Genomic DNA, 21,960 nt, shown 5'->3' on the forward strand with positions numbered 1-21,960 from the left:
TATGTTTAAATATGCAAATCATGCATTATCTCATGCTAACTTTTTATGAATTGAGCAGTAATTTGCTAATTTGTAAATAGACAAAAGTTATTAAAAAGAAAACCCTAAATGTAGTCACTGTAGTCAGTCGTTTTTCCTGTTGCACAAAAATAAAATAAACTCAACTCTCAAAGCTGAATAGTGCATGAAAAAATCAATGTTGTGTTTCGACTTAAGAACTGCTTTTCTCTGAAGTCCTATTCCACAGATGAGGTGATATGGAGTGACTATAAGGTGCAGTTGGCGGCCTCGAACCCGGGACAGATCCACTTGTTGCTGAACTGTTGGTATCCCTCAGCGCTGATCAGGTCACTGCCTGAACAGAGGACACAGGACACGTCAGCGAACACTGATCGAGGTGAATTAGTAATATAGTGAATGAAGTTCCATAATGAAATACAAACCATCCATCAGGTTCTGGAGGCTGCAGTAGTTTGTGCTGTCCTCCGCTGCATTTTTAGAGGACTCAGACACTGCGTCTCCCTGCACAACATCAGGATATCAGAGATGCACACCGCAACAGAAGCTGATTTATCTTTTTAACTCTTCAATCCAACACTTTCGGTAGCTTTAATTCACATAATTTCTCCACAATCGAACGCACATTATCCAACTAATGGTTTCAATGTTTCATCAAAGCTGTGAGATACTTGAACTGAGTACAATATCTTAACCTAAACTTTGACACTCTTTGTTTGCATTATTAAATGACCATTTACTGATTAGACTCACAAAAAAAAGGTTATTACTATACAGTTTGCAATAAATACAAATGTTCTTTTAACAGAGTTGAAGTTTCGTATGAGCATTAGCCTGTTGTACCATTCAGAAAAAGGACACTTACAGTCAGCTTGCAGACCATGGACTGCTCCAGGAGAAACTGGAGGTCGGTGACCTTCTTTGCATCTGGAGACGTGTGCGTGGCTTTCACCAGGTAAGGAGCTGTGGACACAAGCTGCAGAGCATTTCTCATTCAGTCAGGTCAGAGACACTTTCTACACAACATAATGCCAAATAAGCATCCACAACAAGGTCATTCTACACGGAAATTAGCACTTGTTTGTTAATGTGCATCATTTGGTCATCAATTACAAATGATCCTATGAAGAAGTGTGATTATGCCCACTGAGCAGTTATATATACTGTATTTACATACAAAAAACAATTGTATCTTCAACTACATCCAACAACCAAACAATTTAACAAATGTTGATGCTACATAGTTGGGGTAAGTAAATTGTGAACTAGAGATGCTACAACATGTTCCCATATCTGTTGCCCAAGATGTGAAAGAATAGGTGAATGATATACATATTTAAGATTTGAATTGTTACGCAGAGTTCTGCTGATGCTACTGCAGGCAAGTATAGCTTTATGTATGTGACTTGTGAACAAATTAAAATGCACATTTTGATTCATTCGTATTTCTAAATACTATAATATTTACATCATTTGGTGGCTGCCTGGATTCTGACTTTAGGTTGAATGAATGCTGAAAATGTGAATTATTTTTACAGAAATACCATATTTATAATACTTAATTCTCTATGAATGGGTTGACTGCTGTGTTTCTGACCTCGTAGGAGCACCTCTCTCCTTCATACTGACAGCTCTGCCCGATCTGCCAGGCTTTGATCTGGTTCACCAGCTTTTCAGTCACATCTGCGCACGAGATGCCAAACATCCTGCAGGGCAGAGCAGTGGGTGTCAGTTGGTCCTGTAACACTTGCTTAAGGGTGTTCAAAGCATCAGGAAATGAAATCAAATATAACATTTAGATTATTTTGATCTTCGTTTTCTGCACGAACATTAACTGAGTCCTGTCGTCTCCCCATGTCCAAGATAAAATGTGTGAGAATTGTGGCTGCACAGTTCTTTGACTTCCTAAGTACCTTGTCTAACATGCGTTTGACCCTTTTACACAGCAGGTTTCACGCATCCCAAACACCACCATAAAGCTTTATCTGTCCAGCTGGTCACATGTTGCAGATTTTACTCTGTCACACTAACATCTGCAGCGTGAACAAATCACTGATCGAGGGGCCAAAAGTATCAGGGGCCTGTATGGTATTCCCCTACAAAATGTCCCTCACAAGGAGACACATTTAGATGGCTGTAAAACGGGGCAATTCAAATTGTTTGTTAAATGGCCAAATAGAAACACAAAGCAACTGCAAAAAGGGAACAGAAAGCCAGGCCAGGAATTGCTGCAAAGAGACCAAAACAATTACAGTCACACAAAACATCTATACACAATAATTAGAGCCAACAAAGACATGGTAACAAAAACACTAAAAACACCTCAAAGCAACACAAAACCACAATGAAGACAAGATATACAAAAAATAACCACAAATACAAACAAAACACATACAGAAAGACACAAAACTACTTCAAAGAGACACAAAATGACTCAAAAGACAATATAAACAATTTCAAAGAAAATGTAAACTACTACAAAGAGACACAAAACATTCAAAGAGACACACAATAACTACAAAGAGACACAAAATGACTCAAAAGATCATCTTAACAACTTCAAAGAAAATCAAAACAACTACAAAGTAACAAACAAAATCACCACAATGATAAAACAATTAAAAAAGGCTATACACATCATTCAAATCTGTGTGTCTTGTATAGAGATGGGGCATTTTGCATCTCTGTGGCCTGGGCACAAACCAAATTGACAAAGACACTGTACATTCACTTACAAAGTCCCTACATGCACCCACAGAAAACTCATACATATTTAAATGCCACACATGTTCATCTCATCTATAAACACTGTACTAATCAAATCTACATTACCACTTGACTTTGCAGGTATCTGCCAGGGAGAGTGTGAGCGTGGCCCCCAGGAGCAGAGCCACAGACAGGAGTCTTAGGTCCATGGTGAAGGCAGGTCGATCTCCACGTCTTCTGAATGTGTCGCCCCGATCTGCCCGAGGCTTAGAGAGCGGACCACAGATCATGTGGAGAACTGGAGACGACGGTATCATTGATTATCACAGAGCCACGACATGGGAGAGCACTACAAGGCAAGGCAAGTTTATTTATATAGCACTTTTCAACACAAGGCAATTCAAAGTGCTTTACAAAAAATGAAAGACATTAAGAAAATGGCATCATTAAAAAGAAAAGCTAATAAAATAAACATTAAAAGAAAAAATACATGGATAAAAGTTACAGTGCAATCTAAGATGTGAATAGTTCAATTAAAAGCAGCGACAAAAAGAAAAGTCTTCAGTCTGGACTTAAAAGTAGTCAGAGTTGCAGCGGACCTGCAGGTTTCTGGGAGTTTGTTCCAGATATTTGGAGCATAATAACTGAACGGCACTAAAGCAGAAGTTACACACAGAGACATCTGTGTTTACAACAATTAGGGTGCGTTCACACCTGCCTTGTATAGTCCGGTTGAATCGAACCCTGGTGCGTTTAGCCGCTTGGTGCGGTTCATTTGGGTCGGTGTGAACACAATCCGAGACCTCTTAAGTGAACTAAACAACTGGACAAGCGGCTTTGTTTTGGATTAAGTCAACCGGATAACTCAAAACATATCCAGGTTAGGTTGAACCAGCTTCATAGTACAGGCCCCTGGTCCCGACCAGGGGGGTATACTACGAATCTAGTTCTAGGTTAGGTCCACCCCCACCTAAAACATGTTCACATGGATAGGATACTAAATACATTTGCACACTTTTTTGTATGGTGGCCTATGTCCTATGTTTCTGTTTTAGTGGTCGTGCCACTACCGTGCATGTACAAGTCATAGGTGCGCTATACAATAGCACTACACCCCTGCAATGTGTGTGAAAAACAATAGACTTTACAGCATGTTTTTTTAAGTTGCGTTGGCGAACCATTCGATTTGTTCTAGAGCCGACCCTGTCTTCATGGATGTCTAATGTCCTATTTTTTATCTGGTACCGCCTCCCTATTCATGACCTAGATTCCTATCAGTCAGAAAAGGTTTTTCCTGCACTGGAACAAAAGTCCTCATCAGTGATAGTGATCAGAGGGTGCAGCCAGAAATAGAAAGAGTCTTCAGAGTCTGCAGCAGACAGGCCCTCTTTGCTTGCACAGGCCTTTTTCCAGATAGATTGGATCATGGATTTAGATTTGCATGATGATATTACAGTATCCAGATGAATGGGATCTGAGGAGCTGCAGTTAATCCTGGGGGGTAGAGTTCTGGGTCTGGAGGTCCTTCAGTTGAACCTTCCCTGCTGCAGTGTGCTCACTCGTATACCTGGATGGATCGGGTTGCACTGTGAGAATCACCTTTTTTGATTTCTCCTGCGCTTTCAACATGATCCAGCCTCGGCTACTGAGTGACAAGCTGCAGGCTATGAGGGTAGACCCATCTCCTGGATTACCAACTACCTCTCAGACAGACCACAGTACGTCCGGCTGGGCAGTGTGCTGTCTGATGTGGTGGTTGGTATGGAGCCCCTCAGGGGACTGTGCTGTCTCCTGTCCTGTTCACCTTATACACCTCTGACTTTCAATACAACTCAGAGTCATGCCACCTGCAGAAGTTTTCAGATGACTCTGCAGTAGTAGGGTGTTTCAGGGATGGACGGAGGAGGAGTACAGAGCGCTGGTGGGTGATTTTGTAGAGTGGACTGGAGGAAATCATCTGCTTCTGAACGTGGCCAAGACCAGAGAGATGGTCATTGATTTCAGGAGGAAGAGGACGTCTCCTCAGCCCCTGTGCATTCTGGGAGAGGATGTGGCTGTTGTGGAGGATTACAAGTACCTGGGAGTGCACTTATGGGCTGAACTGGAGGATCAACACTGACGCTGTATACAAGAAGGGGATGAACAGACTCTATTTTCTGAGGAAGCTGAGATCCTTCCACGTGTGCAGCAAGATGCTGGAGATCTTCTAGTCTGTTGTGGCCAGTGCTCTCTTCTTTGCTCCGGTCTGCTGGGGGGGGGCAGCATCAGAGCCGGTGACACCAGCAGGATCAAAAAACTGATCAGGAAAGCTGGGTCTGTCATCGGCATCAAGCTGGACCCCTTTGAAGCTGTGGTGGAGAGGAGGACACTGAACAGGCTGTTGTCCATGATGGATAACCCCATCACCCATCCTCTCCACCTGCAGCTGGACAGTCAACGGAGCTCCTTCTCCAACAGACTGCTGCAGCTCCGCTGTCTCAAGGACCGATACAGGAACACATTCCTGCCCACTGCAACAACTCTGCTCCATAGTTTCTCTTGGAATAAAACCTCGCTGTACATTTTACACATATATAATCTGTTCAATATTTAATATTAATATTCCATATGTCATATATTTATATATTTGTATATATAATACCTTGTTAAATTCAACATGTATATTTTCTACTTTCTTGTTTATTTCTAGTTTTGAATTTGTATTGTTTTATTGTAAAATGCCTTGTCTTTTTATGCTGCTGCAACACAAACATTTCCCAAATTGGGATCAATAAAGTACCATCTTATCTTATCTTATCGTATTTATCCAGTTCCTTTGAGATTAAAGCTGGATTCACATGATGAAGGCTCTGCTCTCTGCTCACACTGAAGCTGGGTGCTGAGCCTTGTGACAACAAGTTTTGTTACTATGGTTTCCTGCCTTTTTCTTATTGTGGTGCCATATTGATGCAGGACATGTCCTAATGTGGTTTTAGTCTCTTCATGTGGATATTGCATTTTCCTGTAAATAAAAATATTATATATTTATTTTCCATCATCTTCAGAACATCCTGAAATTAAGTTTTATGAAATGTTCGGCTTCACATATTGTTACATTCATTTGAATACAATACAAGGTATTACAATTTTTTTAATTTTTTTTAATCAAATAATTTAACAATTTTCAAGAAAAAGAAAAGATAATAATACAAAATATAAGTAATTTAGCATGACAAAACTTAGAAGCTTTAGACCCCAATTTTGTATGTTGCATAACTCATTTTTACTTAAATAATGACATTTATTTCTCCAAATTAAACCATATAGAACTGAAGTTTAAGTAACTGGGTAAGTAACTGTGTTCCTTACACGAGTATCTTAATCTGAGCATGGAAAACCCTGAGGTACAAACTGGGTTGCATGATGGGAAACATAGTATCTTGTGTTCTTCAGGATGGCTTGCAGTAGTGCCCTTTGACACAACCTTGAAACCATGTCTTATGCCAAAGACATGGTGCAAATTCTTACTAATATATATGACCCAATTCAAAACCTTTATTTATCCAGGTAAAATCCCATTGAGCTCAATGATCTCTTTTTCAAGGGAGACCTGCAGCAGTAGGTTCCACAAGAAGACATAAACAACAGAACAACAAAAGGACATCATACAGCAAAATGTACAGGGATTACAATTTACATATCTAACCACAAGTACAGGTACCAACAGCATCTGATTTTGTAGCATCCAACCGAGCTTTAAAAACATGTAGTGGTACTAGCTTGGTCATTTTCCATTCTTTTTGCAGACTGTTCCAAGTTAGTGGAGCTGCACATCTAAAAGCTTTCTTCCCTAAGACAGTCCTAGCACTTGGCACATTTAATAAAACCACAGCATCTCAGGCAATAAGTACTTTCAATTCGCAGAGAGATCAGGGAGCAGATATAAGATGGTAGTTTATCCAACATGGCTTTGTAAATGAAAATGAAAACCCCCCGGGCCTCTTCCCATTGGTGACAGCAGTGAGGTCCAACAGGTGCCACACTGGAGACCATTCATTCGCACACTGACGATAATCCGTTTATGTAGTCGTTGTAATACCATGACAGAGATTCAGCTCAACAAACTGCATGTGTCACAGCGTCTAACACAGAAGGGATTTCTTTGTGTCCTTCTTAACGTGAAAGGAAATTGTTGAGAAGATAGAAAGCAGAGAACAGATAAAGGTCGCGGTGCAAATAAAATATTTAGCTTTTCAGTATTGACGGGTAAAACATCTAGCTTTGGAGCAAAATGATTCCCATAACTTTCATTGTTAGCCTTTGTTGCCCTCTATTGGCTGAAAGTGCAACTATAGCAAAATAAATGTACTTCCAGTTCATTTAAAACTTCCCTCTCTTAAGATATAAATGTTGATGATTGCACTCGTGTTCTTCCCAGTCTCTTCACATTCAGATCTGCTGATGTTCAGATAACTGAGGCATGTCTTTGCACTGTAACTTTTATTCATGTCTTTTTTCTTTTTATGTTTATTTTATTATCTTTGCTTTTTAATGACTGTTTTTAAATGCCATTTTCTTAATGTCTTTCATTTTTGTAAAGCACTTTGAATTGCCTTGTGTTGAAAAGTGCTATATAAATAAACGTGCCTTGCCTTTCACTCTTCATTTGACATGTTTGTCATTTAAGCGCCTTGAGCAGTTTGTTAATATGACAATCATTTGTTTGCTTTGACATGTTCAGCCATATTGGGCAGGAAGTCAATCACGCTTAAAGGTGGGGTAGGTCATGTTGGAGAAACCAGCTCGAGTGCCACTTCCTTACAGAGCCCCTCCTCCAACACACGAACGCGCACATGACCAATGAGGGCACGAGATAAGTTTGTGCACAGATGGAAGGCTGACAGGCAGGTAGGCCATCCAGTTACTTTAGCCGGGCCGGCTCAGATGATTGGTCGTGCTTTTTACAGTACCACGGCTTCTAGATGATATTTTTTTAATGTATTTATTGTCAAAGCACTTCAGATATTCATTGCTATCGGGATGTTAAGAGCATTCCATGGAATATAACAAAAAGTGTTTCTGAAATAAATGACATACCCCACCTTTAAAGAAATACTTCACAACCAAAATAATAATGTGTGTATCCATTACCTTGACATCTCGAAGAACATTTAGTTTTTCTCGCATGCCTTCACGGTGAACTAAGTATTCGTAACAAACAAAAGTCTTGGGGTCAACGTTTGACAACAGAAATGTACATTTATTTAAAAAATCTACAACCAAACTACAGTATTATCCAAGTCTTATTTATGCAGTCCCAAATGTATTAAATACTTTAGAACATTGAGTGAATATTTGACAAAAAATCTTTTTGTGGGCGAACTATTTCCTTAAAGATATTTTGTTTCAATTGCTGCCACTCCCACCATTAGAACCGATTTATTTTATGGTTTATATCATAGGCGAAAATCTATCACTGCAATGACGTTGCAATCTAAGATACAGTCACGAACTTCAAGATCAAGATCAAAAGGACTATTGAGTTTCGAGGAAATGCAAAAATACAGGAAGATGCAAAATAATCTCTAGTTTTTCTAGTTATTGACAATCAATACATAAGAAGAAGTCAATATGTTGAAAACCTTGTTTTATGAATGTATAACCATGGTTTAATGGCTTTAAATCCCTGCCCACAAATGGGGCGAAGCCTGCGAGCTAGTTCAGGCAGTCAACTCGAGCACTTATACTGCATTCATTCATAACACCCCTTGCCACTCTACAACCAACCAAACAGAGTCTCCTTAATACGCCGCTCTATTTAACCTGCCAGATCTCTCTCTATGCATTGCTTGCTGCTGCTATTGCTGCAGCTACCTCTACGTTGCTGCTGCTTGCCTGCCCCACCACCACCCCAGCTTCCACCTGTAGGCTCGGGGGTTAGTTATTTAATCATCACTCATCGTGCTATGTATATCTATGGAGTGATGATGCCCGAGCCTAGTCGCCAAACTCAACTATATGCTGCTTCTAATAAACATGTTAAAGGAACACGTGAGTTGTCTGACTGAACTTCAAATATCCCACGAGTCAAGTATTACAAGGCTTCTGGAGAGGATAGGGCCACATCTGACTTTTTTGTCAGAAATCCAAATTTAAATTGAAAAAGAAAAATCACATTTGGTCAGATCCAAAAAAAAGATGTTTACAAGTCCTCTTCTGTAGAATGCAGTCATATGAGGCTACTGATTTATTTGTTCATGCACTTTCATTAAAAGTAATAACAACTCAGTGAACATGTGTCTTTGGTGATAGAAATGTGATTGAACATCATTACTGGAAGAAAAACAAAACAGTGTCTATGTATTTCTGTTTGGCTGCAAAGTACAACGTTTAGATTTGATGTTTGAGCCGTAAACATGGTTTCAAATGTTTGAATTTTAAACAAACAACCAACAACAAAGTTATGGATACCATTATTAGTTAATATAATTAAATAGATAATAAAAGCAAGTTAAATAAAAAAGCACAATATATGTTGTACAATTACAACATGATTTACAATGTGCACATTTACATATTTGGCAAGGGGTTCCAGTTCAATAACCATGGTTACAGGACATTTGTGAGAAACACATTTTGATATAATTTCTGATACTTTAACATTGACGACATGTAGGTCTATCCATTTTTACATAACTCTGTTGAGAATAACATGCCCTTCATGGTGCACATATTTATTTCGTTTGGTGGAGTTAAAGAGTCCATATTCTGCAAATGTTCAGGTTTATATTTGTATGCAGTGTCTCTACTGATGCATGTCTCCATGCCTTAATGTTCAAAAAGCTCTTTATTCTTCTCACACTGTCTGTGCTGCAGCACCTCTTTTCACCCTCTGTCTGAAACCAGTGCCCAGTCTGCTCTGATTGGTTAGCTGGCCCGCTCTGTTGTGATTGGTCAACTGCTTAAAGATGTCTCGCAACATAGCCTATCACGTACAATGTGTTGGAGAGCTAGCCAATAGAAGCATGATTGTTACATAGTGATGTCACTATGTTACATAAGTAAACAGATGAGTCCAATGGAGGCGTTTCAGGCATGGCAGAGACAGAGTGTGTGGGAGAGGGAACTTTGGGATTTTAGCCTTTGCAGACCATTTACATGCACTAAAACCTATAGAACACAATACAGGAAAAGGAAAGCATAGAGCAATTTAATATTATGTGATCAAATAACATATGCATTCATCAAGGAATTTAACAATAATAAGCAAGTAAACCAGGGGGCTGTCGGAGGGGGGGGGGGGGGGTCCACTGAGGTTTCAGACTTTGGTGATTTTCTTCACTGTCAGACGGATGTTGGCCTCAGGTGCAAACAGCTGGATTAAAGTGTGCAGCTGAAAGACACAATCATTTTCATGTTCTGGTCACATCAGGTTCTGCACAGAATGTCACAAAGCACTAAGTACTGCATTGTTTCTCAGGATATGTTTTCAGAAAGAGAGTTGGACATGAATGTGGATTTGTGAAGACGGAGCGAGGCTAGCTACCTCCTGCAGGGTCGGACCTATGTTGGTCAGATTCAGCTCCTGGGTGGACTGGAGAGCCGCCACCAGGACTGCCAAAGCTGTGGGACCTATAAAAAGATACGTATTAAAGTCATGTCAGTCGTTAGGTTGAATGAAATTATGCAAGCCTGAATGCACTTACCGTCAACAGGAACAGCCTCGTTCAGCGGGGCGGGGCCTGTCTGGGGTGTCTCTGGAAACAAACAACATTATGTCATTTTATAACCAGTTTTTAATAAGCTACGCTTTCTGCCTTCCATCTTTAACTAAGTTTGTGTTATTTTACATGTGGAACATAATAATACAGGATTACCTTGAGACGTTTTTATTTATTTTGTATTTACTTTGAAACCTTATATTCTTATACATTGTGTAGCTTTTTCAACATAAGATTTCGGTACTTTACCCAAAATGATGTGCTATTTTCTATAAGCCATGGTTTGTGCCTTCCAGCTTTAAGTATATTTTCTTGAACCTTGAGATACATGTATATGTACTGTATGATTTCATTGAGCCTTGAATGTTTGTATCCATTTTTTAAAATCTTTATTTATCATGACGTTTGTAATATTCTTTCCATAAGATAAGAGCTATTTGATGATGAAACTGTAAAGCTAATTTATTTTTACAAGCTGTATTGTCTGCCTTCCTTGCTATAAATTACTTTGTGTTCTAGTACCTTGACTGTACATAATATTAATATTGAATTACCTTTATCATAACGTTTTGTAGTTATTTTGCCATAAGATTAGAGGTATTTGACCAAGAATGATGGTATAGCTATTTTTTATTTATATGCTATATATTATTCTGGCTTCCGGTTCAACTCACTTGACTCAACATATTAATATTGAATTAGCTTGAGACTTTAATTCTTTATAATTATATCATATTGTGTTACCCCTTATTTATCATAAAGTTTGTAGTTAAATTAAATATATATAAGATTTGATTTCTTACCATAAAACGTTGTATTTCTATATATTATTTTTATAAGCACTCTCTGCTTCACGGCTTTTTGCTTTATTGTAAGCTGTATTTATTAATAGTGAATTATCCTGAGACTAGAATTTTGTTGTAGGTTATATACGGTATATATTTTAAACCTGATTCATCATAATCTTTGTAAAATGTTTTGCACTTAAAATGTCACCTCTTGACCAAAAATGATGTAATTGTAGTATAGTAAAGCATTGTTTATAAGCTCTCTGCCTTCACGCTACAACTCACATTGTTTCATGTACCTTGTCTGTATACATTAATGAGGAATTAGTAACGATGTAGATTTCAGATCCAAATAGGATCTCGTGTTCTCACCTGTCTGAGCAGCAGTCAGCGAACATCCAGCCACCAGCAGCAGCAGCAGCAGCAGCATGTTGGAGCTCTATCCGAACACAGTGAAATCTGAGAGCAGTTGTGTCCCCGCAGAGCGTCTGTCTGACTGTGACCTGTTCCAGGGAATGAGAGAGGTGTGGCTGCAGACAACAATACAGGTCAATCAACAAGTTACCTGGACTGGACCAAACCCAAAGACCAAACAAAGATTAAAACAACAATGGCATGTCTGTAATGCTACTTCCTCAAAGCCAAAATTATGCCCTGAAAAAGTTTGAATCCAGCTTGAAAAAAACTGCTGAAACACCGCTCTACATTTTAGTTAAATAAAAAGCAAAAGAGATAGATGTTAATAGTTTTTTCCTTTTGAATGTAGATGTATTTATTGAAAGCATTTTCACGTAGAATTTTTTTTTTTTTTTTAAATACTAAATAATATTGTATTTAAAAGAACAATTTTCACAAAAAGTAAAAACAAAAGAATTAAGATAAGAGGGTCAATGTTCTTTTTTAAATAAAGGTAAAGTGAGTTTTTTTTACAATAAATAGGTTTATTTATTATACCATTTTCACAAAGAAAAAACATGGAGATAAAAGATAAGAGTTTGTATAGTTTGTCTTTATTTGAGTCACACTGTGGGAACATCCAGTATTTTAAGATTCACATTAATAAATATAATAACTACAAAGTCCTAAGAACAATATATACTAAAATCACCAATAAAATACTTTTTGTTGCATTAAAATGAACTGAACACTGCATCTCATCATGTGATTAAACGCCACTCTGTGCAACCATAACAACCTCAAACTATAATATCCTCCTTCTCTTGCTCTTCATCCCCAGCAGTAAGATAATACATCTGCATCACTGCGGCTTTCTTAACTTCCTGCTGCTGCTGCTGCCGCCGCTGCTCGCAGAGCTGGATCCTCTGGAGGTGGTGAGAGGGGAGGAGGTCAGATCCAGGCCCAGCTCCACAGTCTTCATCAAAGGGGGGTGCAGAGCCGAGGCCCGGGGGCTGCTGCCGGCTGAGGACGCGGGAGACCTTCACCGCAGAGAGGAAACAGAGATACAGGCAGAGCGGTTATATGTCGTGTTGGTCAGTCATTATAGACGGTAACCTATTCATGTTAATAATGTATTTAAGATTAAGTAGTTTATTGTACAAAAAAAACAGGATAGTTTTTGGGATATCCTCCCAATAACCTGTTTGATTCAGTTGCTATATCAACTACTAAAATGTGACATCATTTAAAATACTTCTTAAACTGGTAAATGTTTATAAGCTCGGCTTGGTTAAAGCATAACATGTGGGTTAGTCACAAACCCTACAACCATGCCTTTGCCAGACATAACTTTGCAGTATTTACGGAATTGAGCATGAAAGCATCGCAATCTCATCCATTAGCTGTAAACTCCGTTATTTAGCCAAGCAGGACTGTGCCGCCAATGAAGCTACGAGCTAACAGCTAACTCCTAACTATAACTAACGGTCCTCCTGCAGATTTTTAAATGGATGTAGCATTATCACCATCGTTGCATAGCCCCTTCTAGACCATGGCCGTGCACGGGCTGGAATGAAAATCAGTTTTATGGATACAAGGCTCCCATTTACAGACATCACATTTGATGCTAATCCCATGCATTTTGGGGCAAAAATAAGTTGTTTTATCCACAATGTTATTTTTGACCCATTTATAAAGGGTATATTTAAATATGTTTGCATGCTCAAGTCCCTAAATAGTTTGGAAACTGCATCAATTGTGTAGAAAATATATATAATATTTTTTATAAATTGTAATTATTATATAAAATGTGCTGAGAAGAGAAGTCCTCGCCGTCCAATCCACTTCTTGCAGGAATCTCCAAATGTTAAAAGTTACCAAAGTTGAGCAGGGATTTTTCCGTTGGATTTTGGATGAATTGTTGACCATTTATGTCAACTAACGAGTGTTTAAAAGTGGTTGGATTTTGCATCAAATCTTTGTAATAAATGGTGTCAACCCAACCATTTCTGCAACAACCTATAAAACACCATAAAGCATGGCCATCATGCTATGTTCTAAGCCCTAATACCACACACTGTAATCTTTGAACATTTCACTTTGCTGCGCTGTATCTTCAGGATCCCAGCTTTGACATCTTGTATCACTTCTGTGTCGCATTTACTGTCGACCCTTAAAAACAAAAGACAGAAATGGATCTATGGTTGGGAGAAAGAGGTTGAGAAGAGACCCTTTCTGACCTGAGAGAGGCCGAGCTGTGGGGGGAGCTCGTCTTGGAGCTCCGCTGGCTGGAAGGAGTAGAAGTCGGAGATGGAAGAGACAGATTGGCCTGAGACAGAAAAAAAGGGAAGTTCATATTTAAATGAAATCCCTTGAACTACCTCAAAAATCACAGTAATGCACAGCCAGTCAAATGCTTAACAATCCTCCGAATATAAAAACAGCATAACACCTGCAGGAAGTATTCCTCCACCACTGATCTGAGGTCAGGTTTGTCTTCCATGGTGTCATACAGCTTCTTGTTGATACTCTTATTAAATTCTTTCAACTCCCTCAGCTTAATATCCTTCTCCTCAAAAGTCTCAGTGCTGGTGTTTTTTGCTGAGCGGATCTCTTTGGTCAGCTTAGAGCACTGGGGAGGACAACGTCAAATTAAAATGTGATTATGGAGACAGCTAATACATGTTTGGATACCCAATACAAGTGGGACAGTGGACATCCAACCTGCTTTGTGGCTCTGTCGACCTTCTCCTGCTGACTACAGATTTCTTTGTTCAGTTTACCCATGAGGGACTGTTTGTGCTCTATCTTTTCTGTCTCCGCCTGCTCTTCTTGCCGCAGACTCTCCCAGGTATTGTTCATGTCCTGGAAATGGAGAGTGACAATCACACAAGAACAAACTAATGCAAGGCCCAGAGACAGATTGATACCAGGTCAACTTCACAGAATAACTCACAAAGACAGAGTTGCTAAACGTGGGGACATGAAAAGACAACAGAACAAGAGACTTGTATGACACTGAAGAGGAGAGACAGGAATGAAGAAAGAGCGGTTTTAGGGGGGAATTAGAAACACAATAAAAGCAGGAAATGCAAATAATATGTCTGGGGTTTTCCCTCTCCTGTAGTGTGTTCTATCGGTTTGAGTGCATGTAAATGGTCTGCAAAGGCTAACATCCCTGTGTCCCCTCCAGAGGGAGTTTCTCTCCCACACTCCCCCCCTGCCTGAAACGCCTCCATTGAACTCCATTGTTGACATCCGTAATATAATGACATCACTATGTAACACTTCTATTGGCTAGCTCTCCAACACATTATACGTGATAGGCTGAGCCGGCCAGCTAACCAATCAGAGCAGACTGGGCTCTGGTTTCAGACAGAGGGTGAAAAGAGGTGCTGCAGCACAGGCAGTATGAGAACAATAAAGAGCTTTCTGAACATTAAAGCATGGAGACATGTCCCAGGAGAGACACTACATACTGATATACACCTGAACATGAGCATATTATGTCCCCTTTAAATTGTGAGCTACCCCCCCCCCTAGAGGAAATCTCCAATACCTGCTTCACACACCATATGGATTAAAAATGGTTGAGCAATAATTTTACCCTGTATTGTGAAGTGTCGTCCAGCAGACTGAAACACAACTTATACTTTATGTTTTAGTATTTTTCATGACTATTATCATACATATATTGGTGTTTTTTTATTTGACTAATGTTATCCTTAGTTTTGGTGCTTGTGGTTTGTAGTATTTATCCTTTCTTGGTGTTGTCATTGTTCCATCTTGCTTTGTACTTGCTCCTTTGCTTTATCACTATTATATTGACCAAATGCTTTTGTGTTGTATATCTGTTCTATTCGGAAAATATCAATGAATGTATTGGGAGAAATACGTTTTCTAGGCCACTTTTGGAAGATGTATTCCAATTGAAAGGAAATAGGTGCAGTGTTATAGGATAGGTCACAGATAAAGGAGGATGTATTTAGTAAGGGCGGCTATAATTAGAATGAACCTGTACGTCCTGTTGGAGCTCTTGGACCTGTCTTTTCTTGTACTTCAGTGTCACTTCTGCCGCCCTCAACTGCTCTTGCAGTTTCACTTTTTCCTGGTGCTCTGGACCTAATACAAAAACGTTGTGGTCAATGATAGCTGCTGTAATGATTTTAAAGGAGAATAAACAAACATAAATCACTTCCTGCTGATCATCCCCAATAGAGTGTTGTTGTTTATTTAAGTTCATTCTGTCTACCCGGTCATACGTACTGGATTCATTGACTTTGTTGAGGGATTTGCGAAATGATGAGTTGCTGTTGTTGAACAGCTGGATGGTGTTCTCCAGAGCTCTGTTTTCCAGCTCCATCTTGCGGATTGTAGCATCCAGACTGTCCCCCTTCCTCTTGAGCTCCTCTTTCTCTTGTGCAGCCTAAAGAAAAGCAAACAAAGTCAATCAAAGTGAAACAAATCTGTCTGTTTTTAACATGGCGGTGTGTTCAAAGACCTCTCTTACCTTTATAATGTAGTAAGCCTGCGTTTCTTCCTTTTCCCCCTCAGGAGCTGCCATTGAAAGCATTACAATCTCGAAGCGTTTCTTCATCAAGTCGATTTTGGACAGTTTGTCATTCAGTTCAGCACTGACAGAAAAACACTCTTAGTAAGGTGATCTTTTGAGGTACACATTTTCTCAAAATCATGCAAATAAGACATAAAACACAACTCAGTGCAACGTTTGACCTCTATCTCACTCGTGGGCCTCTGTAATATGAAGCCTCCACCAAATGAAGCAAAATATGTTATTGCATTGTTCAACACATTCCAATAGAGAGGCCAAGTCCCGCCCATCTTCTTCCGATGGGACCTTATTTCGGAAAAAGTATGCATTGAAGTCAATGGGGAGAGAAAGATTATCTTTCGATCCCGTTTGAATTGTGCCACGAATTACACATATGATGTTTGTCAATCTTAAAAAATCATTTCCATGTCAAAAAAGTGTCGTAAAACTGTTGAAATATAAGACTATAGACAATACGCAACTAGAAAGACTACAAATCCCAGAGTTGCGTAAGTGATGTCATTAACGTTACACATTACACTCGTGTTACTCACCGAAACCTTGTAAAGCCGGTCCCGCATCCTGGCTCTTACGGAACCGACTAACTCCCCTTGTGTGTATGTACAGCTCTCAACATGCCCAGACTTGGAGTGATTTTCACCTCTTTTCATACTTTTCGCCTCATTCTGGAAGAAAGAAGTGAAATGTGCCAACGTGACGGCCGTCTTGGTGTGTGGTGCGAGACGGGAGATGTAGTTCATTGAGCAGTTTCACACAAAATAGTGTTACTTCACAGTTTTACTACACGTTTTTTTTTTTTTGACTTGCAAAATTATCTTTTAAATTGACAAACATCATATGTGTAATTCGTGGCACAATTCAAACGGGATCAAAAGATAATCTTTCTCTCTCCATTAACTTCAATACATACTTATTCAGAAATAAGTTCCCATGGAGGTCCACCGGAAAGGAGGGACTTCGCCTCTCTATAGCCTTAGGGAATCAAACCTATTCGAGGGCTTCTCGTAGTAGTGTTTTTATATTTTGGATACTAGTCAAATGTACCTAACCCTAACCCCTCCCCTTTGGAAATGGTCTAAAATAGTCATATTTGGCCACACAATCAGATCTTTAATGACATAAAGACCTTGCAAGATAACTGAGAACAGAGAAGAGAGATGTTGGAAGGTTTTAGGAAACGTCAGTCTTTTTCAGTTTGTGGCCTATAGCGATAAGCTGTGAAAGCTAGCTACCCTATTGCTAACAAAATAGCATCGAGCCATACTGGAAAGTGGGTTTTTGAAGACATGCATGTTAAAGGCTGAAGTCATTATCTGTCAGCCTGACCATAAACTCTGATGCAGGAGATTTGGACAGCCAGTTTATACACACGTTAAGCATTTCATGGAATGTTTGGTTGCAATTGATGAGAGCGTTAACATTACTGTTCAGGACATATTGAGCTATTTCCTATCTTTAAGTATATGTATATGTTTAAATATATTCAAACACTAACTTTGCACAAATCTCTCCTCCTGTCTGGTCATTATCTTCTTAGGTAAATATCGCTACATAACTTCAATAACTGACTGGTGCTCTCTGGTATGTGAGGTAAAGGAGATATTTCTGAAGATATATCATGCATTTATCATGTGTTTTATATAATTTGATTGAATGTACTTCCTTACATTAAAAGAAAGGAAAACACTCCAAGGGATTGCTATTCCAATGGCACCATGAGATGCATTGTCCAGCCCATTTGAGCTCACACTGGCATGAGGCCTTTGAGCCCTAAACAGCGAGAAAAAGGAACAAATGCTCCAGGAAGTGAGATGTCTCTGCTGGGCTTTTACCTGAGTTTCTGCCTCTCGTGCTCACTGATCTTCATCTGCTGGCCGAGCATTTCTCGGTACACCTTGACCTCCTCCTCTCTGTCCTTTATGGCTTTCTGCAGCTTCAGCTTCCTCTTCTCCAGAGACAGCACGCTGCCCGTCTTGTCGTACAGCAGATCCCTCAGACGCTTCACCTCTAGCTTCATGACGTTGTGCTCCACCATGTTGTCCTGATTAGGAACATGTGAGGTTCATATAATGTAGGGCAGAAGGTGATCCTTTTCAGATGCATGGCATAGTGTCTGCTATATGTGAGCGTAATCTACAGACAGCTGACATCTGTTTTAGTTATTGTGTATGTTTCGGAGTTTGCTTCTCTTTGTAGTCTCTTTGTAGTTCTTTTCCCTCTTTTTCTCCTGCAGCTGTTTTTCGTATCATTATAGTGGTTTTGTGTTTCTTGGTAGTCACTTTGTGTCTCTTGGTAGTCACTTTGTGTTTCTTGGTAGTCACTTTGTGTCTCTTGGTAGTCACTTTGTGTCTCTTTGTTGTCACTTTGAGTCTCTTTGTAGTCACTTTGTGTTTCTTTGTAGTCACTTTGTGTCCCTTGGTAGTCACTTTGAGTCTCTTGGTAGTCACTTTGTGTCTCTTGGTAGTCACTTTGTGTCTCTTTGTTGTCACTTTGAGTCTCTTTGTAGTCACTTTGTGTCCCTTGGTAGTCACTTTGAGTCTCTTGGTAGTCACTTTGTGTCTCTTGGTAGTCACTTTGTGTTTCTTGGTAGTCACTTTGTGTCTCTTGGTAGTCACTTTGTGTTTCTTGGTAGTCACTTTGTGTCCCTTTGTTGTCACTTTGAGTCTCTTGGTAGTCACTTTGAGTCTCTTGGTAGTCACTTTGTGTTTCTTGGTAGTCACTTTGTGTTTCTTGGTAGTCACTTTGTGTCTCTTGGTAGTCACTTTGTGTTTCTTGGTAGTCACTTTGTGTCCCTTGGTAGTCACTTTGAGTCTCTTGGTAGTCACTTTGTGTCTCTTGGTAGTCACTTTGTGTTTCTTGGTAGTCACTTTGTGTCTCTTGGTAGTCACTTTGTGTTTCTTGGTAGTCACTTTGTGTCTCTTGGTAGTCACTTTGTGTTTCTTGGTAGTCACTTTGTGTCTCTTTGTTGTCACTTTGAGTCTCTTTGTAGTCACTTTGTGTCCCTTGGTAGTCACTTTGAGTCTCTTGGTAGTCACTTTGTGTCTCTTGGTAGTCACTTTGTGTCTCTTGGTAGTCACTTTGTGTTTCTTGGTAGTCACTTTGTGACTCTTTGTTGTCACTTTGAGTCTCTTTGTTGTCACTTTGAGTCTCTTGGTAGTCACTTTGTGTTTCTTTGTAGTCACTTTTAGTCTCTTGGTAGTCACTTTGAGTCTCTTGGTAGTCACTTTGAGTCTCTTGGTAGTCACTTTGAGTCTCTTTGTAGTCACTTTGAGTCTCTTGGTAGTCACTTTGAGTCTCTTTGTAGTCACTTTGTGTCCCTTGGTAGTCACTTTGAGTCCCTTGGTAGTCACTTTGAGTCTCTTTGTAGTCACTTTGTGTCTCTTGGTAGTCACTTTGAGTCTCTTTGTAGTCACTTTGAGTCTCTTTGTAGTCACTTTGAGTCTCTTGGTAGTCACTTTGAGTCTCTTGGTAGTCACTTTGAGTCACTTTGAGTCTCTTGGTAGTCACTTTGAGTCTCTTTGTAGTCACTTTGAGTCTCTTTGTAGTCACTTTGTGTCCCTTGGTAGTCACTTTGAGTCTCTTTGTAGTCACTTTGAGTCTCTTGGTAGTCACTTTGTGTTTCTTTGTAGTCACTTTGTGTCTCTTGGTAGTCACTTTGAGTCTCTTGGTAGTCACTTTGAGTCTCTTTGTAGTCACTTTGTGTCCCTTGGTAGTCACTTTGTGTCTCTTGGTAGTCACTTTGAGTCTCTTGGTAGTCACTTTGTGTTTCTTGGTAGTCACTTTGTGTTTCTTGGTAGTCACTTTGAGTCTCTTGGTAGTCACTTTGTGTCTCTTGGTAGTCACTTTGTGTCTCTTTGTAGTCACTTTGTGTTTCTTGGTAGTCACTTTGTGTCTCTTGGTAGTCACTTTGTGTTTCTTTGTAGTCACTTTGTGTCTCTTGGTAGTCACTTTGTGTTTCTTGGTAGTCACTTTGTGTCTCGTGGTAGTCACTTTGTGTCTCTTGGTAGTCACTTTGTGTTTCTTGGTAGTCACTTTGTGTCTCTTGGTAGTCACTTTGTGTCTCTTGGTAGTCACTTTGAGTCTCTTTGTAGTCACTTTGAGTCCCTTGGTAGTCACTTTGAGTCTCTTGGTAGTCACTTTGTGTCTCTTGGTAGTCACTTTGTGTTTCTTGGTAGTCACTTTGAGTCTCTTGGTAGTCACTTTGTGTTTCTTGGTAGTCACTTTGTGTCTCTTGGTAGTCACTTTGTGTTTCTTTGTTGTCACTTTGTGTTTCTTGGTAGTCACTTTGTGTTTCTTGGTAGTCACTTTGTGTTTCTTTGTAGTCACTTTGTGTCTCTTTGGTAGTCACTTTGTGTCTCTTGGTAGTCACTTTGTGTTTCTTGGTAGTCACTTTGAGTCTCTTGGGTAGTCACTTTGTGTTTCTTGGTAGTCACTTTGTGTCCCTTGGTAGTCACTTTGTGTTTCTTTGTAGTCACTTTGTGTCTCTTGGTAGTCACTTTGTGTCTCTTTGTAGTCACTTTGTGTTTCTTGGTAGTCACTTTGTGTTTCTTGGTAGTCACTTTGTGTCTCTTTGTAGTCACTTTGTGTCTCTTGGTAGTCACTTTGTGTTTCTTGGTAGTCACTTTGTGTCTCTTGGTAGTCACTTTGTGTCTCTTGGTAGTCACTTTGTGTTTCTTGGTAGTCACTTTGTGTCTCTTGGTAGTCACTTTGTGTCTCTTTGTAGTCACTTTGAGTCCCTTGGTAGTCACTTTGTGTTTCTTGGTAGTCACTTTGAGTCTCTTGGTAGTCACTTTGTGTCTCTAGGTAGTCACTTTGTGTCTCTTGGTAGTCACTTTGTGTTTCTTGGTAGTCACTTTGAGTCTCTTGGTAGTCACTTTGTGTTTCTTGGTAGTCACTTTGAGTCTCTTGGTAGTCACTTTGTGTTTCTTGGTAGTCACTTTGAGTCTCTTGGTTGTCACTTTGTGTTTCTCGGTAGTCACTTTGTGTCTCTCGGTAGTCACTTTGTGTTTCTCGGTAGTCACTTTGTGTTTCTTTGTAGTCACTTTGTGTCTCTTGGTAGTCACTTTGAGTCTCTTTGTAGTCACTTTGAGTCTCTTGGTAGTCACTTTGTGTCTCTTTGTAGTCACTTTGTGTCTCTTGGTAGTCACTTTGTGTCTCTTGGTAGTCACTTTGAGTCTCTTGGTAGTCACTTTGTGTTTCTTGGTAGTCACTTTGTGTCTCTTGGTAGTCACTTTGTGTTTCTTGGTAGTCACTTTGTGTCTCTTGGTAGTCACTTTGTGTTTCTTGGTAGTCACTTTGTGTTTCTTGGTAGTCACTTTGAGTCTCTTGGTAGTCACTTTGTGTTTCTTGGTAGTCACTTTGTGTCTCTTGGTAGTCACTTTGTGTTTCTTGGTAGTCACTTTGAGTCTCTTGGTAGTCACTTTGAGTCTCTTGGTAGTCACTTTGTGTTTCTTGGTAGTCACTTTGTGTCTCTTGGTAGTCACTTTGTGTTTCTTTGTAGTCACTTTGTGTCTCTTGGTAGTCACTTTGAGTCTCTTTGTAGTCACTTTGAGTCTCTTGGTAGTCACTTTGTGTTTCTTGGTAGTCACTTTGAGTCTCTTGGTAGTCACTTTGTGTTTCTTTGTAGTCACTTTGTGTTTCTTGGTAGTCACTTTGTGTCTCTTGGTAGTCACTTTGTGTCTCTTGGTAGTCACTTTGTGTCTCTTGGTAGTCACTTTGAGTCTCTTGGTAGTCACTTTGTGTCTCTTTTGTAGTCACTTTGTGTGTTTTGTTGGTAGTC

The 21,960-nt window shown here is 39.7% G+C and overlaps 1 protein-coding gene across 1 annotated transcript in view; it reads right to left on the reverse strand.

The window, feature by feature from the left end:
- Positions 1-12,202: 12,202 nt before the first annotated feature.
- Positions 12,203-21,960, reverse strand: part of LOC117545552 (coiled-coil domain-containing protein 39-like) — a gene marked incomplete in the record, with an annotated part of 17,810 nt that continues 8,052 nt past the window's right edge. Inside the window, 8 exon segments of the mRNA XM_034215382.1 lie at positions 12,203-12,648; positions 13,849-13,937; positions 14,061-14,240; positions 14,333-14,473; positions 15,624-15,730; positions 15,875-16,034; positions 16,119-16,242; positions 18,014-18,222. Of these exon segments, the coding sequence (XP_034071273.1) occupies positions 12,471-12,648; positions 13,849-13,937; positions 14,061-14,240; positions 14,333-14,473; positions 15,624-15,730; positions 15,875-16,034; positions 16,119-16,242; positions 18,014-18,222 (1,188 nt within the window).

Source organism: Gymnodraco acuticeps, unplaced genomic scaffold (genome assembly GCF_902827175.1).
Source record: "Gymnodraco acuticeps unplaced genomic scaffold, fGymAcu1.1, whole genome shotgun sequence".
In the NCBI taxonomy this organism is placed as follows: Eukaryota; Metazoa; Chordata; class Actinopteri; order Perciformes; family Bathydraconidae; genus Gymnodraco; species Gymnodraco acuticeps.